The sequence below is a fragment of the Rattus norvegicus genome, chromosome 4, assembly GCF_036323735.1.
Source record: "Rattus norvegicus strain BN/NHsdMcwi chromosome 4, GRCr8, whole genome shotgun sequence".
In the NCBI taxonomy this organism is placed as follows: domain Eukaryota; kingdom Metazoa; phylum Chordata; class Mammalia; order Rodentia; family Muridae; genus Rattus; species Rattus norvegicus.
This window is the reverse complement of record NC_086022.1, coordinates 37,960,787-37,983,792: the sequence shown is the minus strand read 5'-3', so window position 1 is coordinate 37,983,792 and position 23,006 is coordinate 37,960,787. Positions and strand designations below refer to the sequence as shown.

The 23,006-nt window shown below is 43.4% G+C and overlaps 1 protein-coding gene across 1 annotated transcript in view; it reads right to left on the bottom strand.

Moving 5' to 3' along the window:
* Positions 1–19,468, bottom strand: part of Nxph1 (neurexophilin 1) — a 313,040-nt gene extending 293,572 nt beyond the window's left edge. Inside the window, 2 exon segments of the mRNA NM_012994.2 lie at positions 18,155–18,318; positions 19,133–19,468. Of these exon segments, the coding sequence (NP_037126.1) occupies positions 18,155–18,208 (54 nt within the window). The 5' untranslated portion in view covers positions 18,209–18,318; positions 19,133–19,468.
* Positions 19,469–23,006: the final 3,538 nt, after the last annotated feature.

Sequence of the window (23,006 nt, the reverse complement as noted above, 5' to 3'; positions counted from 1 at the left end):
GTGACCCCAGTTCTGTGATTGTGCTAGTCATTATAAGATAAGGCAGGAAATGAACAAAGAACTTGAAAAGGCTGTAAAGTTATGTAGAAAAGAAACCTGCTACCCAGTGCACAAGAGATTTTCTGCTTATGTTGTAGAGGTTACAAACCTCCTAAACTCTAAACACCTAAGACACAGAAAATTATCTATCAGGTCATCCATATCTTCCAAATGTCCAATGAACTATTCTTGTGTGTTCACTTGCTTGGTCGCATACTTTGATACAGGTTATCACTGTATTGCCCTGGCTGGCCCAGAACTTTTATGTAGACCAGGGGCTAGCCTCGAACTCACAGAACTCTGCCAGTCTCTGCCTTCAGAGTACCACCTTTTAAATGGAACACACTCTTCTAAATTTCTCTTTCAAAATTAATTTTAACAAATGTTTTAAAAGCATAATATCTGTGTGATGAAGCAGAAGAGTCATTCACTTTTGGAATTTGATGGCCCCAATACTTTAATGGTTCTCACAACAAATAAAATTCACACCATCCTGATAATCTTCATTTAACGGAACTTAATAAAGAAAATAATCTAAAACTTCTTAGAGTAAATAGTTCTTTATTAATCCTAATAAAACCCTACTTGCCCATATTTCACTTCACAAAAACAATCCTATCACAATATGTAATGGTTGGGATGCACAGTCATACTGGAAACCAAGGCCTTGATGTGTTTTCATAAAATATTTGCTAGCTATGAAATTGTTTGAGGTTTCCCCTTTTGCTACTGTTGCTTTGTTTTGTTTGTTTTCCACTTTTCTGCTAATTAAAATTTCAGAATGCTTTTCAGACGTTGACTCACTAAAAAGGTAGGAGTTCATGTCAACTGTTTAGCTCACTGAAAAGAGTAATGACGCTCTAATCATAGTTTCTAAATATAGAAAATGCAGTCCAAACACTGGGTCTGCCCCTCCCTTCCTCTCCCTCTGCTGTCTCTCCCCTGTTCTTTCCCTGGCATCTTCCAATTCAGTAGTAAAGCATCTTTGAAAAGAAATAAGATGCTTTCCACCTTTGAGTTTGTTTTAATTTAAAAAAATGCTGATGAGTGACATTAGACGTGTTCTTGCCAGAAGACTGCACAAATCAGATGCCTAGAGTGCAATTTCCAACAAGATTTTTCCAAAGAACAAAGTAGGGAACTCGTTCATTTTCTGAATATAAGGAGCAGTTACCTGTCCTGATGCTTCCTACCAAGAAAGGAGGATCCAGATAAATTTTTGAAATTGCATTTTAAAAAAAAACAAGAGAACTTGTGAAGAGATTCCACCATCAATCCCCATAACCATGATATCCTGCCCCCAAATCTTCAGAATGTTTTATCATTAATCAAATGTCAGAAGAAATGTTGAAGAAATCAAGAGATAGCTACATGATGCCAACTACTGACTTATAGTGTGAACAAACAACTTATTAAGTCAGCACGACACACTCACATTCTTAGGGTTAAGGCCTTAAGGAGCCCTAACATGAAATATGTTAATATGTTAGAAAGAATAGAAATGACATATACCTATAATGCCAGTGTTCTAGAGATTGAGACAGGAGGATGCAGGCTGAAGGCTATCCTGGTCTACATAATGAGTTCTTAGCATAAGTAGTACTGTAAAACAAGATGCTATCTTTTAAAAAAAGATAAATTATGAAATTAAAGGAAACGGTGTCTTTGAAATATGTGATAGATATTGATAAAGTAAGAAGAGAAGTAACATTCAGTAGAGCTACAGGTACAGCTCTATACCTGGGACTTTATCAGTAATGACATGTTAACAAAAAGACTCTAACAAAATGCCATATGGCCTTGTCACCTGCAAAGCTGGGATTCAGAAAAGCAAGCTGTAATGCTGCACACCCAACAGTCTGAGGACAGGAAGACAAAATCTGGAGGAAATGAGCCTTCAACTCTACCTTGAGTTCTTCCAAGGCTAACATGAAGATTTTTTGACTTATTTGTAATCACACACACACACACACACACACACACACACACACACACACACACACACACTCATTTCTAAATAGCCTATTCTGAGCCACCACTTTACAAAGCAAAAATCTTTAGTGTTTCAGAGATTCTTTATAAAGGAAAGGTCATTATCAAAACAGTGTCCTGGTTAGAATGAGCAATTTTTTTCTGTGTATATCTTTACTGGAGAAGTGCTGACAAAGGTCATTTTTTTGAGTCCTACGGTCACTCCCATAAACTATCACGTCCCCCAACATCAGAGAGTGGAGAATCACTCGGTCTTCTCATACTGTTTTTTTTTCCCATGGCTAACTGTAGTACTCAATTCTCACTTAAAATTTCATGAGATTTTTAAAGAAGGGAGGATGGGCTGTTGTCCATGAGGAATGCCATAGTGGTAGACCCTGAGCAGGTTCCTTAGGACCCTGAAGCCTAGTTCAAAAGGACACACATGAATGTGAATACAGAACATTCTTCATTGTAACACACATTTTTTAAAGTCTCAGTATCTACCTGTGTCAGTTACCCATTTGAACATTGCCTTATGTATAAGTTCATATCCTTTATCACACAAACCAGGACACTTTGGTCACTAAAGAATTGTCACGCATCTACTCAGAGTGAACCAATGCTCTCCACAGTAAAAGAATAATAGCCTAGAAGCTTTTGAAAAAGAATGATCTCAAAGCATTGTTCAATAAGCAAAATAATCTCTCAGAGACAGACAGAAAACTTTCTCATCTTCCCCAAATTAGCTGTGCAGCTCAAGGTCAGTAAGGGAAGGAAATTCCTCCTGATGCTGATAAAACCATCTGTGCTTCAGAAATGGCTGACAGGTGCCTCCAGAAGAAGCAATCAAATGTCATTAACAATCAAAATCATGACAATTAAATGCAAGGATGTATCAGGGTCTTATTATCCAAATTGCAAGGAGAAGAATTCAAACCCCTTCTTCCCTCAAAGAAAGCAGCAGTTAATTTACTTTCTAAGCCCATTGGCCGCTGCTAAGGATTCCAAACCTTATTTTCTGGAGAATAATACACAGGAAAGAAACGCAGATGATAATTGGAAAAGGAAAGAGCGCACACCACACACACACACACACACACACACACACACACACACACACACACACACACATTGTCTCATTGCAGATTTCCATCCAGGCCATTTTAATGACTAAAGAAAAGTATTCTGGGAAGGTTTGGCATTTTTAAAAGTTCAGAGTTGAGAGCACACATTCTATAAATAAGTCTACAATGAAGTGCTAAAGCATTTATTTCTGATTTCTTATTTCACAAACTAGGAACTAGGCATGGAAATATAGGGCCATAAAATGCCTAAAAAGTAGATTACTAGAAACTAATAGAACATATTAGTATCCATTGAGCCAATGATGGCTCAAATGGCATTTTGAATTCTTGCAGAGAATATGAACATGACCTTCATGGATACCATTTACAGAAAGCAATTTTATTTACATTTTTAAATCCACATAAAGGTGAAAGATGATACTGCTACAAAATGGAACATTTACTGTTTTGCCCCAAGGCACAAGTAAGCTCTCCCAAGGTCAAATGTAACACAAGACTGAAATGAAACAGACTCTTTCCCATCATCTCCTGCCAGAGGATTTCCACATTGGCCAGGAAAATCTTGAACCTACTTTTATTCTTAGTAAATAGAAAGAGTTCTAGATTCTATATAAACCTCATAATTCTATAAAACATTTTGTGGGAGTTTTACTACCTTCATTTAAAACCACACAGGCAGAATGTAACGAAAGTACCTATATTGAGATAAACCATCTGCGACTCCTCTTTACTATCACATATTTTAAAAGCTAAGCATATGTATTATTTTAAATCTCTTGGTTTGTCTCTGTTTACAGAAATTGATAGAAGGCTGTGGGTTTCCATCTCTGTGTGTGATAAGTCTGTTACCAGACAAAACCCTTTAAAATAAACATCTCAGGAAACCTAGAGGTGCTTTGTCAGACATGTGGTGTCTGCTCTCAAGAAAACCTCTCCTCTTTTCTCCCCATTTCTACCTGCTCAGACACAGTGAGCAATTCAAACGGGCAGGTGTGTAATTTGTTAAGACAGATACAGATGTTATGGATCCTTTTCAACTCCACCACAGACAACTGCGACCCAGTGTCTTTTGCCCTGATCTAACTCATTGCCTTACTCTAAGACTCAGTGATCACTTTTCATCTTGTTCAATAGATTCAGACTTTCTCAAAGTCTTATGCCTTTCATGCCCTCATCAGAAGCTAAAGACAATTATCAGTGCCAATCTTACGTTGATAGACTATCCCCAGGAAATGAGAAGACTCCGCCTCTAATAGAACTACTGAACTACAGGAGTAACACCTGAAATTTTACACATACACCAGTTACTTGGGCAAGATTTTCCTGGAGGAAGCCCAAAGCAAATGTTTTTCTTTTATTTGAATTAGACTTCATGTTCCAGACCTACAATGGTATGAGTATACATATATGCACACATATATACAGAGATCAACACCCAAACAAACAGACATAATGTAATAGGGTAACTAGAAGCTTTGACTCAAATATAAGACCACCTGAGGTGAAATTTTGTTGTCTTTCACCAATTAGACCTTCAGTGTTTCATTTCTTTCCTCATCTATAAAATGATGAACTATGAAGATCACCAAGATGGGCATAAGAACATGATAATGATAGTAATAGTATCTACCTAGTACCATCTCATAACATTGTTAAGAAGCAGTGTAGCCTAGTGGTAGGGTACTTGCCTATCATGTACAAGGACCTGGTTCTGATTACATAGGAAAATGGAACATTTTATCTTATGGCTGTTATTTCTACAGCCTCCCACTCTCTTGTAAATCTAAGACACGCAATAAGTGTTTATATTAAAAATCTTTTTAAATCTCTTCTTGGGCACCCAGTCCAGTGCCTGTGAAGAATGAATGTGGTGACTAATAGAAGTTTGGGGCAGCATGTGATAAGGACAGTGAGGCCCTCAGACTATTAAACTAAGTTGTACACTCTTTATAGAGAGTTCACCAATGCCTTCCACTTATAACTTTCATGCAATCACCCAGGCATTCAACTAAAAAGAAATTCAAAGATGAAACTCCACCTGACCATAGACACTTGAATCTTAAAACCCACTACACTTTTAGTTTTTATTGCAACTCTACACAAATTTTTAAAGAATTTCAAGCATTAAAAACTAAATTAAAAGCAAACATTGATCACAAATTAACTGCCCCAAAATTATATACCTCGCACCAACTCTCAATATTTGTCACTAACATTGAAACATCACAAGATTCTGTCTCTGGATTAAACAGACTATTCATTGACACTGGCTATGATCTGTTCTATTTCCACAAACATCTGACCAATAGAAATGAAGTGTACTTTCTTCTCCTCCTTTTAGTCACAATGTATACTATCAACATTAAATAAATATGAGTTGCTGAGAAGCAATAGGTGACTTCCAGCAATCAACTACTAGAAAAGATAAACAAAGAATAAGGTAGCCATCAATTAATCCTGGTGTGTCATCACTCCAAGGACCCTACAGGGCCTACCTGGAAGGCTGTCCCAGAAATCTTTCTTTGTAAGGAGTAATATTTGTCTTTACTCATTCATCATCATTGCTGTACTCTACCCATCATGCCAAGCTCCTTATCTTTTAACTCACTGACTCCTCAACAATAACTATACTACACAAGAGGAGTTTATTAGTCACATAGTGCAAATACAGAAATTCAGGGAGGATCTGAAAAGTGAAAAGTGATTTGCCCAAGGTTATAGAATTCAAGAAACACACGGCTTTCTGAATGTTGCATCCTTTAAAAATTGCAACAAAGGGGGTGAAGAAGAGAAGAGATCATGGGATGGCCAAACGCAATCTTATTTTCTCCCTCTTGTAGGAGTCATCATACAATTGGAATGGGAGAAGTTACTCAGTTTCTCCTCACTGTGATTCCATCTCACCATGAGCTCCTTGTTGGTGGCCGTTCAGCAGCCACAAGGTATGGTGTCTTTTGAGGGAATATCACTCATCTTAAGAGCTGTGGATTCATCTTCACCCACACCAATTTTTATACCATTTCCTCTCTCTCTCTCTCTCTCTCTCTCTCTCTCTCTCTCTCTCACACACACACACACACACACACACACACACACACACACACACACACACACTGGTGATGCAGCAATCTCTCAAGCTTCATGAATGCATCTGGTCTCACGTTATTCACGCTGATTCTAATTGTGAAGGATTTCAGTCAAGAATGCAGGGTGGGATTCAGTGTGTAAAGCTGAATCATTCCCTTCTTCTGCTTCCCCTTTGTGTTTCCTTTTTGTGTTCCTCCCTACGGAACAGTTTTTCAGGAGGTGCCAATACAAATTCGAGCATTCAGCTCAATGGATGCTAATGGAGGTTCTGCATTGCTTTGCTAGGGACTAGAAACTGTTCTGGCCTGTTGGGTAAGGCTCTCCTCAGCTCTGCCTTGCTAAACTGAAAGAGAATAAGGTCGAAAAGTCTAAATGAGGTGCTCACCCTTTGACTAAATATTTCTTGTGGGAAAAAAAAAGAGAAAACGTCAGCTGCAATTGCCTCTCACATCAAGACAGAAGAAATAAATGGTAGTCAGTACAACCTACGAATAACTTCTCTTCCTACGTAGTCGTTTGCATTTTTCTCTGCCTTTAATTCTGAAAAACGATAAATAATGCCACTGGGATACGAGAAGTGATCCACAAGTAGAGGATTTGACCCAGAGTGTTTCACAGTTTCAGTTACAGCTGCCCAAAAGTAAATTAAAATAGTGTGTGCCAATCAGCTTGAAAATTAAGTTTAGATTACTAACGACAGTTTCACTGAGATTTCTTAAACTGGAAGTGTAATGGGCTTCAGAGAATCCATGTCATACATTTTAGGGCTTCCCATCAAATCCCGGGCAGCATCAGCAGTCAGCCCACCTGTTGGTTAAGTCAGGATATTTTTGTCATTGATTTGGAAGACCTGGTGCAGTGAACAATTCTGCCAGGGACACAAAAGTGATTCTAGCTAACGAGGGAGTGGAATAGGGAAGGAAAGGGTTTGAAAATGTTCTCATGGCCTTGTCCACGCATGATTCTCAGTGACTCCTCCCCCAGTGAAAATGCAGAGTGAAGAACAAAAGAAGGTCACAGTGGGAGCTTATGGCATTTCATAAACGTCTACAAAGCAAATCATAGGATACTTGAGAAAATCTAGTTTTATATCTGTTTGAAGAAAAGAATGAGGATCTGAAAATTTTCCAAATATTGCCTGAATAGCAAAAGATTTCTTTTAAAAAGAGAACTGTATTTAGAAAGTCATTTTGTGAAGTGTGGTACATAAACAAAAATGTCTGTTCGGATGCTTATTCAAAAATACACACAAAAAATCAACAGGCACAATTTCCATAAATGTACTATTGATAATTTTAGACAAAATAATAAAATGCAGTTTGGGGTGGGTTTTTTTTTCCCTCATATGTGACCTCATAGTGGCCTGTGGATTTCTTTCTAATCTGGTAAGACAATAGAGAGATCTGTCCTAAAATTTTTATTATGTCCTTAGATGTTACCTTGAAACCTTAACAATCGGTTTCAAAATGAGTCAAGTCCATAAAAGAAGGACAACCTTATGATTAGCACATCAGTGCACAAAAACGGACAATAAAATTTCCATCACATTGTCGAACTCACTCAAAACAATCAGATATTTCGCTGAACCGTTTACGACTATCGACTGCACAGCAAACTTGACTTTATAATCTTCCTCTTTTAAGCAGGTGCAATATTTTACAAGGGCTTCACAAGTAGGAGGTTGTGAATGTAAAGCAGTCCATTAATTTTATATAAGCTATTTTATATACCTGTGGGTCTCTAATAATACCCAGCTACAAGGTTACAAGGAGAGGAATTGTCTTCCAAAGTCCAATTGCAGTATACATAGTTACTAAGCCTGTGGTTTCTCTCAACCAACATTATTTTCATGCCGTAGATGAAACTACAGACAGGTATTAAAGAAAACATGCTGCAAAAACACAATCTGAAAATGTAAAGACAAGAACTTATGAGGGAAAAACATTTCCCCACACAGACTTTGTCAAAGAAATGGACATTAAAAAAAACCAAAACCTATCTATCTCTGGTATGTTCCATGTACATGTATGTGTTTACTCCATAAAGAAAAAATCTTCAAGACCAAGAAAATTTCTCTAAGCTTTCCTACTAAAACTTTTCTAACAATAACCTCTTGGGCAGGGAAATAGGCACCTCTGCTTTTTAGTCTGAGACTTTCAATTATATCAAAATTCAGCCAGTTTGCACTGTGAATCATCTCTCTGCTATCTTGGTGGGACCCTGTTAACATAGGTGTGAGTTTGTGCATTCTGATAGACTGGGGGTGTGATGAGAGGCAGTAGAATACAGGCCCCTGTGCCGCCTGGCTCACTCTTTCTGTTCAGCTGTCTATATCAGAGGGCACATCACTCCAGTACGTACAAACCTGGCCTTTTGTTCGTGTAAGTTAGTACATGCTAGTAAATGTCTTCCTCAAGTTAGTGGGACCTCTCCGTAAAGAGGCATGACTATGGGGTCTGGATTCACAGCAATGCTTCTCTAGTCTTGAATAAAAGTAAATTAAAAGGACATTTCTGCTAATATCAAAGCATGCTTATTACTTCAATATAAGCACTTCTTTAATTTTCCTTCTCAGCGTGCTACATGAACATAAATAAAAAGGCTCTCCACTGGATGTATGTCTCATATATCTCACAGAGTTTAATTATAAAGCCTCTAAAAATGAGGATGGCGAGAGGAAATGGTACCAGTAGATCATACAGTCCTGCTGTTGTATTGGCTAGCTGTCTCTAAGAGCAAGGAAATAAAAACACCCAGGTAGCCACGGACACCATGAATGGTTGTGCTCCAAGGAAAACAAGGTTGAATGGAAGTGGTCAGATATTTTTAGTCTAATGCCTGGAAGTCCACACTTTGGGGGGGGGGTTGTTAATTTTGTTGTTGTTGATGATGACAAAGATGATGATACTCTTGTTCTTTCTCTTGTTTTGGGTATAACAATTTTACTGTAACAAAAGAAGAGTTAGGTTTTCTTAAGCCCAACATGTGTTTTCTGTGCAATCATTGGGACCTTATATATGAAGACCAGGACTCACAAGCCAACAAGCTCACCTCAGTAAACCATAGAAACTAAAATGTTACAGGAAGCTGTCGTGTGCCAATAAAACTTTCATCCTGAAGCTACTCACAGGGACTGTGCTGAGGTAAGGCTGGAGAAGGAAAAAGAAACTGAGTGGGCAAGACCCTGCCTGGATAGTTCAGTGGGTGGGATAGGGTCCGTCCTAGTTGGGTCTTAGAGATTTATGGAAGACTGGCCCACAGGCAAAAGGACAGAATTTCACAGAGAGGATGCTGGTTGCAAATTGCCTACCCCAGAACCTTGGAGAATGCTCTGGAGACATTGTGTCAAAATCTTCCCTTTCTTTCATTTCTTTCTCTGGATCTCATCTTTCTGCAAGCTAACATCTCCTGCAGGTTGACGGAGCGCTGCCTACTTGATCTCTGCTCCATTAATACTGCAGGGATTTGAGGAATCGCGTGTCTTGAAAGGATCGACTCAGCCAAGCAAGAGAATCCGACAACTTCCAAGCCAACCTTAGCCTTTGACACAGACAACCCCTAGCGCCAGCACCCGGTACTATTCAGTTTATTTCTGGATCGTGTCAGCTATGTGGCCGCTGTTGAGCAGGGACTGCGCTGCGAACACTTTAAGTGACTGCAGTGTCAGCTTTAGAGTGCACAGAGAAGTCCGTGGGGAGTGTGGAAGTGTAAAAGGGGGGAGAGATGCTTGTATGGGATGCGAAGGGTTTTGTTTTGGGGAGGGGGAAGTCGGATTATTGTTGTTGTTTGTTAAATATAAAGGAACTCTCCCGCCGCATCCCGAGTCTAATGATGATAGATTCCACGCTGCATCAGGCCCCACGCCGGCGAACCTAACCACGGAAAATAATGAGGCTATATCCCCATTCGTCTGCATTAAAGGCGAGCCAGGCACTTTCGATAGCAAATATATCGATTCCCTTGCCCAGGCAGTGGTTTGTCCTGCTCCCCGTGAATAATTACTATCCTTTAGAAATTCATAATAATTAGGACTCTGCTGCGCCCCTCCCCCACTCTCTCCCACCTCAGAGCACAACATTTTAAAGGCGTATGATCCAGCAGGGCGTTTGAGTAGTCCTAGTCACTTCTCAGTGAGGGTGATGAGACTGATATATCTGTGACCAAGTGATTTTGTTCCTGTGAAAAAGAAGACAGTTTTCCTCTCCGTGCCTCAGTTTCCTCGTTTGTGACTTACACATTGCTTAAGAGTCTTCTAGCTGCACGTTACGTGATACATGTTTCTGATTGGGAGAAAAATAGACTTATTAAATAGAAAAAGTGAGAGAAAGGATTCTCGTGCCCCGCCCCGCCCCTAATAAACTGATAATCACGTGACGCCCCAAGTCTAGATGGAGTCCGAGGAGGAGGTTGTAAATCAGAGGTTCTGACCACAGAACACACACTGGGGGGCTAGCGACTAGAGCTTAGGGTTCCTAGATGATTGGCGGGGGATAGTGGGTTGTTAAAATCGCACCGGGGTGGTTAGGGAGGTCTGCAGACAGCGAGCATCCCAACTCTACTTTAAGAAGGACTGCGGGAAAGGCCCTGCGCCCCAGGCGGGGCGGAGCTTGAGGCGCTGGCCGTGGTGCTGAAGATTGCTCTCCGGGCCTCAGATAGGCGCCCGGCTGATTCGAGCCCCAGTCCTTTTCAGAGCTTCTGGATGGAGGATCGCTGCTGGCCAGCCTGCATCTCCAGGAGTACTGAAGGTCGGTGAAGGAGACCAAAAGTTTCCCAGAAGCACTGTTTTGGTGCGATGGCATGGGGTTCAAAGGCAAGAGCATTTCAACCTTCTTTTTATAAAACCTGCTGGGATTTCTCCTCATCACACAGGAGGCAAAAAGTAGACAGTGAAGTGCGTGAATGCGAAGGGTTTGGGCCGGCAACCTTCCCAGCCTGTACGTTGCAGCTTTGGGTCGCGGAGTGAGTTGCAGAGTCAAGAGGATGAAGACTACTACGTCGAAGAAAGTTTCTCCCATTCTTACAAAGATGACTGAAATGGTTTTCCAAATAAGTTAGGGGGAGGGGATCAAGGACTTGGCGTCTGGTGTGTGAGGTGAGAGGCTTCCCTCCGGCGGGACCAGTGTACTTGGCCTTGGTTCGAGCCCTTAGCAGCTGCTGGGCTTCTAGAAGGGCGCCCGGGTAATGTGGGTGAGGCCGGGCTGGTGGCAGGTTCTCAGGGACGCGTGTAGCCCCTCGGCAGCCAGTTTCTAAGGAAACACTTGGCTCTTCCAAGCAACAATTTGTCATATTGTGGGAGAAAGAAACAGTACAAGAAAAGCCTCCCGGTTCTCCATTCTCATGCAGATGAGGCGATGTGCTCCGCCTGGGCCTGTGAATCCCCACCCCCACTTCACTCCCATCCCATTTCCGGCTTGAGCCAGTAAAATACCCTCATTCATTTAAAGGAAGTGTGAGCTAAGAAAGCTTTTATGTAGCTCGGCTTGAGGGGCTCGTGCTGCCCTCTCGCTACTCCTGGGACCCCTCTCAGCTAGCAGTTTAATCGCCCGGCTCGCAACTCCTGAACTCAATGGATTTCCACCCTCCAGAAGAGATGGCGGGGGTGGGGGGATGGGGGGAGGGGTACTACGATAAAGGGCAACCCAATCCAACAAGGAATTATCTCTGTATATCCCGCAAATACACACACACACACACACACACACACACACACACACACACACACACGCCAGCCCTCACCTCTGTAGTAAAGTATACTAGGAAAAGCTGTTTACAGAGTAGGTGATTAGGTTTGCAGCTGGCAGCAGAGAAGCAACGCGCTCATCAGAAGTTTAAACAACAGTCAGTACCGGGGAGGGCAGACGACAAAGTTGAAAAATAAACAAACATGTTCTTAGGCGCGTGCGAGGGGGACCAAGAAGCCGCCAACACATATCATCTCAATAAAAAGCCGCTCTTGGAAAGCTTGCATAGTAATTGAGACAGGCGCTCTTTTCTGATCTGGGTTGGCATTTCCTCATCTCAAACTGACAGAGCCAACTCAGGAAATTGCTGGTAATATTCATCTGGGGAGCACTTTCATTAAACGTAATTCATTCGACTTTCACAATAAATTGAGTGACATCCTTACAGCGGAACCTTTTTATCCTTGATTAAGTGCTTGCCAAGCTTTGGTTCCCCACTTTATTGTCACATTCCTTCAAGCAGAGTCGTCAACATGCCAATCTGCAGCAGAAAAATGAGCGCGGTGTGTTTACCAAGCTCCGAGAGGGGTTAGTGCTGACACAGTGAAAAAGAGCTGATCTCGAACTTAACTAGCGGATAAATCAAGACCGCAACTTCCAGCAAACTCGAGGCGGGCCCGGAAGAACGGTGACCCGGAGAAGGCAGCGGGAGGCTACTACGGGACCCGCCTTGCGACTCCGCTGCTCACAGAAGCCGCTGACCCGACGGCACCGGCTAGCAGTCTTGCTTGCCTCCCTTTAATTAAAATGGTGACAACTGTTAGGTCTTTAAAATGAGATCTGAAGCTCCAAGACGACAGAATTGTCCCGGGGGGGGGGGGGACTTTCTTGAACTGATTCAAAGCTAGACATTTTCTGGAGAGAGAGAGAGAGAGAGAGAGAGAGAGAGAGAGAGAGAGAGAGAGAGAGAGAGAGAGAGAGAGAGAGAGAGAGAGGCGCACTTTCTAGCCTGCTGTTGGAAAACCGGCAAACTTGCAGAGCTTGCACTGGCCTGCTCTGAGGGCAAAGAAGAATAAGACATGCATGTTACTGCTCCTTCCTCAGATTTTCCTTTGACTCTTAACGCCAACCATGCCGGACGACTTCACTGGCTGGCTGTTAGGATCTCCGGAACTCCAGCCTAAAGGCGGCAAACACTTCAGTACCCCAGACTGGGAGAACAGGAAGCAGGAATACATCTCTTTGCCAGTATGTGTCCCTTTCTCCTTTGATGCTCCCAACTCCATTCCCCACCCCTTATAAAATCAAAGAAACCCAGGACAGAGAATTGCTTATTTGAAAAAGCAATATCCATATGCTTTCATCACTCAAATGCCCTTTTGAAAATATTGTCGACGTCGGTTATTACCAGGACAATGCTGTCAATTTCTGTAGTCTGCAGAAAATCTTCCCTCGGATAGAAAAGTAGGACATTGGGCACCTATCTCAAAAAAAAATCAACCAATTTCCCTTCCACCGGATATATTTTTCACCCAGACAACACTTTCATTAAAAGGAAAATAGCCGTCAACAATTTAAAGCCAAATAGAAATCAGCCTCACACAAAAGAAGTCACAAATTTAATAGCTTTCTGGGAAAATACCAGGAACAGAGTTGGTGAATTTCTGAATTTCTCTCTCCTTCCTGTTCCCAGTTCGGAAGGCAGGGTCTTGGAAGCTCACACTAGAAGGTCCAAGGCCATAATAATACTCCTGTAAGTGGGACAAAAGGGTGAACTACCCAATTGCTTCTCACACCTCTGAGAGCTGCTTTCCTGGCTGAGGTAGGGTTGAGCCTCTTGGGAAAGAACCTGGAAGTAGCAAGGCCCTCTCCCTGTCCTGAAGAGGCCTTGTCACCTTGGACCTGACAAGATCCCATGCTGGGCTGCTGAGGTACAGAATCCTCAGACTATCTGAGCTTGATCCTGTATCTGGATATGTGCTCTGGGGCACAAAAGGGAGGAAAATCAGCCTAAGGAGGAAATCTGATGCTGCCTCCAAAAACAAGCTTTAACAGAAAACACTGTTAGTTGTGACTGGGTAGCTATTTTTATCTACTATAAGAAATAACTTCAATTTGATTAAAGGTTTCAGTGAGCAACTAGCTTAATCTCTAAAGGACAGGAAGTACACACACCTAGTCTGAGTGCCTGCTCCCTGTTTTCCTTTGGCCTTCATATTCCCTAACTGTCATCTTCATGGTGAGTTAAATTCACCTAACATGTCACCTGCTAACAATTTCACAGTAGAGGTAGCTGCTAAACGCATTGTGTCCAAAGGTTTGCAAAAGATTTTTTTAACAATTGCCTATTTTGACTAAGAAAACAACCGAGTTACTAGCTATTGTAATTCCTAACAAAACTGATGGAATGTCTCCATTAAGGGAGTGCTATGAATGTACAAATGATTGCAGCAACAGTATCCATCCTTTGTCAGACTCTCTGGACTCTATTTCTGAGTAACTTTTCTTTGTGTGCTCAGGAGAACCCTAAGATCCATTTCACTCCTTGAGACATCACATTCTTTCCTGGGAGAACGTCTCTCCCTTTCCCCTGGTGTGGTCTTCAGCTCAATCCAGTTTATAACCCCTACTCCCCATTTTGTCTTAAACAAGAAACTATGTCCACTTTACATACCCAGTGCACAATTTAATTCAATTTAACTGCTATAGTCTGGTTACCTCATTATCTCACATTTAAAATATATTGGAATCAGTCCAGACAATAAAGACAGAAGAATAAAGACTGCAGGACTTTAAAAAGATAGGGAGTCAGACCATAGGTTTCCTCCTGCTGTTCGGAGGTTTAAATCTGAAACATACATTTAATAAACAGCAGTTTTCCTTATGTTTATTTATAAAGCATGGTCTCTGCCTCGATTGTTTATTTGTTTGTTTATTTATTTATTTATTTATTTATTTATTTATTTATTTTTATGGTTAAAGTTTGCCCAGTGGTGAAACTTGAGAATTCAAGATAGTAGTTTTCAGATGCTATACCTACAAACATGCGTGTTTTCAGGTTCCCATTGCAATACAAAAAAAAAGAAGAAAAAAATGAGCTTCTGGTATGAAACAAGGTATCTCTCAATAAACACATAGTAAATTAAAACCTTGCACTTAAGACAGACATTCAGAAACCTCTAGGCTAAAAAGCACACTTTGTGAGCATTTCCCCACATGCTGGTTGTGGCGGATGGAGCATTGGTATTGGCCTGCCAGACAGAGATTTGTCCCTCATAAGAATGCCTCTCAAAATGCAGAAACACTTAAATTCATGTTCTATAAGCAGTAATAAAAAATATTTCTTTATAGGAGATATCTAAACAAGACTTGCTCAACATGTGGGAATCACTCTTTAAGAAATGTGGCTGGAATCCCATACTCATAAAGGAAGGGAGTATTGGAAACATTTGCTAGGAAGCAAACCACAGCGTGTTCCAGTCATTTAACCGATGGTGTAATTCACAAAAGCAAAGAATTACTTATTAACTCCTCCCTGGCTCATGATGGCTCAAGGAAAATAAAATGAAATAGTGGGTTTGGATTAGTTTAGGGTTTTGTTTGTTTATTTGTTTGTTTACTTGCTTATGTTTCTCTTGCTCTGCCACCTTGCCTTCTTGGGGTTTAACTTGAAGCTACAGCAGCTAACCTGTATGCATCTGTCTGCAGCAAGATTTTGCAAAGGGCTGAAATGTCCTGGGGTGCAGCCACAAATGAATGCTCGGTTTTCTTGCTGTTTGTTGCTAGTGCTTAATGAAACTCACAAAAAGAAGCTGTGTGTGTGTGTGTGTGTGTGTGTGTGTGTGTGTGTGTGTGTGTGTTCATCTGTTCATTGCTACAGAGTTTTAATCAAGACTCCTACTTCTTCTTTCACCTAAAACCACCCTAACATTAAGTGCCCAATTCATCCTTTAGAACCCATTTTTATGTAAAAGTCAGCTTCCTCCTCCAGGAAAACAGCCCGGAATTTTCCTGGCGAATAGCTATGGGGTTGCAACCCCTGAAACATCGTCTTGGGTCACAGCCACCAGTCTTTTATTTTTGTGGTGTGTGTGGTTTCTAATCCCCGACACACAAAACAACTTTAGATTGGAGAGAAAAGAATGGACTTCTAAATCGCCTTCTCTTTTTTATTGTTCACATTTCGTATTGTTTTGAGTGAAATTGGAAAAATTGTCTCCTTTCTCTGTATTGCCAAAAGGCATTCAGGTAATGAAGTCTGTAACTAAACGGTAATTGAATCAGCATAATTTGCACACTGAATGGTTTTCAAATGCTCCCAGTTTACAATTAAAGGAGAATTAATGCGCTTGTTGTTGAGAATGCCGGCGCATTAGAATAAATCCAGCACTGTTGCTGTAATGAGTGGAAAACGGTTTAACTGCCAACAAACACATTTAAAATTTAACACAACGTATTGATTTCACTTCTTCTTTTGATAGATTATTTTCCAGACTATCGAAATACTCGCTCCAAGCAATAAACTGCACTATAGCTGAGAGCCCTGGCCTTGGGTGTGTGAGCACAGCCCAAGGACATAAGACAGTCCAGAGGTTCGAGTCATAAGGTGTGCGGGAGAAGAGGGGCACCGATCAAGGGAATCAAAGGTGTTACTCCCTGCGGCTTTTACTTTTCATTTTACACTCCCTCCCACCTTACCCAATTAAAAAAAAAAAGAAAGAAAGAAAAGAAAAGAAAAACTGCTGTAGTATCTTCGATGGAACTTTCTCCCCTCCAACTACGGGTCTTCAATGTCAGTGGGCTTACGGGACAGAGGTGAGAGCGATAATGACAGAAGGCGGGCAATAGGAAGGACACCTTTTGCATTCGGTCTGCGTTCTAGAGGGGAAAGCAAGGACCCGCGACAGTCAGAAAAGCTGTCTTTTGGATTGGCTGCCCTGGCTTTCACCTGTTTACCCCCAAGGTGTCCTGTGGGCGAGGACATTGATGCGCAGCGCCCTCTGGCGTCTGCTTCTGCCACAGTCAGGCGATAAAGGTGCAAAGACTGGCAACACTGGGGATTCTTGAGATACAGCCGGAAGCCGGAACCGGGTAAATACACGAACTCACAGGCGCGCGCATATGTACCGGCTTCACGGAACTCTCAGTCCCGCGATCGCAGGCACCAGAGCTAAGGCCAAAACACACGGCTACTTGCAGGGAGAGCAGTACTGCTTCCAGGCTTGTGGATTCTGAAGCTCTTGGGAGTGAAAGACACTAAAACCACCCTGAGCCCCACGTATCCAACCGGTTTAGAAAACTCCAGCTGCTACTGCAGCGCCTGCGCTCCTCGCCCTCCACAGAATACCTTGAGTTCCCGGTGCACTCTGGCGGCCCGGGATTGCTGTGAGGATCGGAGCACTAGGCACAACTTCGCCTGCAGAACGCAAATGTCCCTGGCCCTCTGAGAAACCAGACGCGGAAAAAAAAAATCTCTCTCCTAGGCTCGCGGTGATGCCCATAACTCCCAAGTCATACAGAGCGATTCTCCCTGCATCTGTTGTAAGGTTGTGTCAAGTCCAAACCTCCGAAAACTGTTTCTGGAGGAATCCGGACAGGGCAAGATTCTCTCCCTAGAGACAAAGACTGCCGTTCCCTAAAAAGAAACCCCTCACTGAAACTATGGTTCTGTTATTTAATGGCAACTAGACCTTGGAAGGGGAGGGAGGATTATGTTTGCAGGTGTTTCTCTGACCTAACTGCCCGGTCGTTTGTTATGTGTCTGGTGAATAAACTTACACCAGCTGCACCCCTGTATGTCTCAGGAAGTTACCTGCACTTTCTTCATATGCCACAAATCCAAACTGGGGGTGCTGGGGCAGTGGGGCAGTGGGTAGGTTCCTGTTCACCTCTTCTACCCCACCTCCACCCGCTTTCATTTGAACTAGGTGGGTGAAGAAGTGCTGCTAAGAGTTTCATGATTCCCAATACTTTTCTCCTCACCTTCCTCCCAAGCTATCCTCGCTTACTACCTCCTTGTTTCTGGACGAACAAGGTACCGGTACGCTAGTCGCTGTTAAGAATCACGGTCCAGAAGATGGGGGATAGAGCAAGAAAGGAGGATGAGAGCTTGAAAAACTCCCGCAGGAATCCAAACAACAGCTTCCCAAAGTTCTTTCACTGTCTGTGGGAACACTCAGCTCTCACTGAACTGGCGGCCTCGCCCTCCCGCCCTCACCCTCCTATCGTAGTTGCTTGGCCTCCAGGTTAGGGAAGGATCTCAAAGATGCCTGACGGATCGCGACTTACCAAGTAGACGGTGGGCTGCAGGAGAAGAAGAACGTACCAGCACGCAGCCTGCATCCTCCCTCCTCTCAAACTTCCTTGGCGGTGCCTTGGCTGAGTCTTTGTTCCTTCAAAAACATAGATCCACCTGACATCCACTTTACAGAGCAGGGAGCGCTCTCAGCAGCCTAGATACAAATGAAATTAGACATCCCATGACCACGCGGACAAGGCTGATGATCAAGCAGGGGAAAGGGGGTCTTGGTGTGGAGTGATGGAGTCAAAAAGCTGGGAAGGGGGGACGCGAAGATTGGAAAAGCGAGTCAATCCAGCTCCAGAAACGAGCGAGTGAGGTCCGCAGGCGGGAGGGCTTGAGCGGTGACCGGGGTTCCCAGAGCCCGGCGCGTCTCGGAAGCCAGTGCCCAAACGGCAGAGGCCGGAGGGGGGTTAGGCACACTGAGAGCAGCTCACAGGCTGGTTAGGAGGCCAACTGTCTCTGGCAGCCAGACCTGCCCTAGTGTTTGACAGGCGAGCGGCTGGGACTAAAGGCGGCGGCTGGTTCTTCGCCAGCCCTGGCAGGGTTCACACACGTACACAGCAGCAGAGATAGATAGCAAAAGCGAGAGAGCAAGAGACTGAGTAAGGGGGGCGCGGGCGGAGAAAGGGTAGGTAGAATTGACCCGGATTAGGTGCCGGGGAAATGGGGGGTGGGGAAGGGGGATGCAATTTGCATACAGGAAAGCGGGGCTCAGTTTACCCATTCGAACCTCCTGAAATACAGATAGACAAACACGACCACATCTACAGCACTACTTTTTTGAACTAAGGGGCGCAGCCAGTTGCTAACTTCTACAGTAGAAACCTGTCTGGGACTCTGAGGGTCACCTATCAGACCTGCCATATGCCCAAGTAGAGTTTCACCCCGCTGCCCCTTCCTGGTGATGACCACCACCCTGCCCCAAGGTGTCCCTGCCAAGAACAGTGGAGAAGACCGGTACATACCGCACAGGACTGGAGGCAAATGCAGCGAGCAGAGACCGCTCTGAACAGGCTCCATGGAGGAGCGACTATGGCCTGGAGTCTCCAGCGCCCGGGACGTGCCCTCCCTGGAGCTCCGTCTCCATGCTCGGGCGAGGACCGGTCCAGCTGCCTCGTCCAGCCTTGGCAGAGTCGTTGTCCCAGTGCCCCGGTCGCGATCAGGATTGATCCGCGGGAGCCTAGGCTTGGCACAGTTGGATTCCCGGTGCAGGAAACTTAAGAGGCAAGAGAAGGAGGGGCAGGTAGAGAAGACGACGGAGAAAGGAAGAAAGGGAGAGAGACGAATGCGCCGGGTTGCTGCACCCGACCGACCCGGACTGCCTGTGTTGGCACTGACACCAGCAGGCTAGGACTCCCGGATTTCCGCGGTTGACAGAGGATGGAGAATGACTTAAGGGGAGGAGACTGGGCAAGTCCTCCGGACTTGAACTTGAGCGATAAGACGCGGGCCTTTCGGAAGAAAATAAAAAAAGCCACACAACAGGCGCGATGAGACCCAGTTTCAGAAGAAGGGGTGTGGTGGCGAGAATTTGGAAGCTGCAAGCACTGGAAGCAGCTGCAGCTTTACCAGCAAAGCTGGAAAGCCCCAAAGCCTAAAGGATTTATGTCACGGGCGCTGTCCGAGGTCCTGCCCGACCGCCGGGGGACGCTCCGCAGAGCCCGGTTTCAACTCCCCGCTGCGAGTGAGCGGGTTTCTCCTCCGGCCTCGGCTGGTCGAGCCCGCAGCCCGGACACCAACAATTACATTGGCACGTGGGTGAACGATTCCTCAAAGACTAATTAATACCGCGTGTAAATAGATTCCACTCTCCGGCTCTCTGCGGGCCTCCTGGCCCTCAGGGAGAAATGACTCCTGCAGCATCTCTGGTGGCCAAAGCGCCCCCTGGGGGGAAGGGGGGTGGTTGGGAGGAGAGCGACTGCCAGGGGAGTGGCAAGAAGTGTAGCAGGGAGGTGCGCAGGGCAACAGTGGGTGCAGAGGAGAGCAGGGTGCTCCTTCTGGCTTCGGGAGGGGCGCTGCTGCCGAGAACTGTAAACCTGTGGCTGCGGTGGCCAGAGGCGGGGATGCTGCGGACTGCCAGCCATTCAGCGAGCGAGGCAGCAGAGAGGACTGTGCGACCTTGGACTCTGGACTCTTCTCAGAGAGCTGGGCAAAAGCAAGAAGGGGGAATATAATCTATGTTCTATCTCTCCCTCTCTCTTCTTTCTCTCTTCCTCTTCCCCTCCCTTGTTCTCTCCTCTAAGTCTTTTCTGTCCCCCAGAATCTTTTTTACTTATGTTTCAATTTTTCCACACCCATTATCCCCATATCTCCATGCTTCCCCAAGTTCCCACCATTTCCCCTCAAACCACAACTCTGGTTCTTTTTTTTTTTTTTTTTTTTTTTTTTTTTTTTTTTTTTTTTTTTTTGGTTCTTTTTTTCGGAGCTGGGGACCGAACCCAGGGCCTTGCGCTTCCTAGGCAAGCGCTCTACCACTGAGCTAAATCCCCAACCCCACAACTCTGGTTCTTCTCCTGTGGCCTCCACCCTCTCCCACACTCTAGCTTGGGATCAGCTCCATGAAGATTGAGACTGGGTCTTTCTTCAAACAGGCCCACATTCAGGCCACAGCGGCGAACATCAATAAAGGCCGATTTCTCACATGCTGGTTATTTCGCTCTCCATTAGTCAGAACCTGGTCTTGAGTGATAGATACACACTGCGGGACAATGTTTTGATAGTAATCTATAGGAATTGAGTCAACACTCACCTCAGGAGCCTGAGTTCATAGCATTAAAATACAATCGTGATTTTTAATGAGCTTTAGAGTTTCTTTCCCCACCCCACCCCCACCCCCAAGTGCAGCTCTTGGACACTCCAGGCTGTGTGGATTCTGTTCCAGTCTAGGTGACCAGACTCATTGTGCCTTTTAGACATGATAACCACTGGCTGAATTCCCCCTAATGAGCACAGGATATCCGACAAACAGAGCAAGGACAATCAAGCAGAAGTCCCATGCTCATGAGCTGAGGCAAGAGGATGCCCACTGAGAATCAGATCTCTCCAAAAGGCTGCAAATTAGATCCCACTGCAGGACTGCATTTCCTGTGCTTTGAGGCCTGTACTGTCTTCCCACTAGAACTGGCTCTTTAAAGAGAAAGCTCTCCCAGTTTCATAAGTTGTACCCTGCCACTGTAATCGCTCAGAATTCATTGAGGCAGAGTAAGAGTGAAGCATGCTTTCTAATAAAGACTGTGGAAAACACTCATTGAAAGAACTAAGCATGGATACATAGCATGATGCTAGTGTTGACTTGGATCTTTTCATTTATTAGAGTTTTTATGCCCCATAAAGCTGAAGGAAGAAAAGTTGAAGTATGGAGCCATCTATATCTGCTGCTGAGTGGTGAAGATATGGTGTTTTAACCAGTTTCACCCTCTAAGATCCATAAGACTATTCAAAACATAATGGCCGTTTGTACCCAAGTTTCCAGGTCCTCACAGGCTGGAGTAGAGAATAGGAGTGGATGCCCAAGCACAGTGCTCTCATGGGTGGACATTTCTCTGGCCTTTGGGAAACACAAATGAAGAAAGACAGCTTTTGAGGTATACCAAGCTCTTTTCTAAATGTGCTTTGAAAACATTCCACCTATTCATTCAGCTGTTTAATAAAGGCATATATATATATATATATATATTGCAAGACACACACACACACACACACACACACACACATATATATATATATATATATATATATATATATATATATATATATCTTGTGGAATAGATCAGTGACCTTAAAATTTCTGCCTGAATGGGACTGATTATTTAAGAAAAGCACCATAGGAACCCAGCCATGAGAATCAGTCAGACATTTTATTCTATGACAGGCCAGGTGCCAAGGAGCTTTTCAGTGTTAATACCACGAGAATGTCTGTCCAGATATTTACACTTGCAGGATCCTACAAGCTACTTGACCTGGGATACAAAATAAGCACGTACCACTTTTTGTGTCCTCAGAGTAGTCATTTCCTTAATCAGAAAAATATCAGGAGCCCCTGAGTAACACGCAAGGGCCCATGATTGTTTCTAATAGGCCTTTTTGATTTTAATGACCTAATAATCATAGGGAGGGGCACAAACACGGCATCTTTGTTTGCATTCCTGAGGTTTGCTTTTAAAAAAACAAAGGCAAGAAAATTATTCTTAAACATTCTCCTGTTTCAACTATTTCAGCACCCCACAATGCACAGTGATAGAAATCTGCCCAAACGAAGAACAATGGTGTTAGATTCTTCAGACTCCAAACTATGCTAGGAGCCCTTGTTTTAAAAAATTCACCTTTTTCCTCTATATGAAGTAACCACTTCAGAACATAACCTTTTGCCCTCCAGTTCTACCTGGTCAAATGTATAAAGACTGGTGGTATTAAGCTCACTTCTATTTAAATAATGCATGTTTCAAATGAGCTCAAAGGGCTGCCCCCAAAAGAAAATGAAGATATTAAGAAATTTTCTGATAACTAAAACAAGAGGTTGAATTTATAACATATTTGAAAGACACTGTTAATTCTGTTAGACACAATTACCTTGGCTGGCATGGGTAGGAAATGCAAGGGTTGAAGCTGATTTATCTTGAGACTAAAGCGAAAAGAGAAATGGAATATAACTTCAAATTTGACAAAAATAAGTCCAAAAATGAACTTATGTTAAAACACATTGATTACCATATTTTACCCAAAATTCAAGTAAAACATAAAACTGTTGTTATGACGCATCCAGCTGTGATCTTGCTTAAGCTTCAGGCCAAATTATATGCATTTTCTGTACAGAGCACGGAGTGATACCTATTTTTTTTC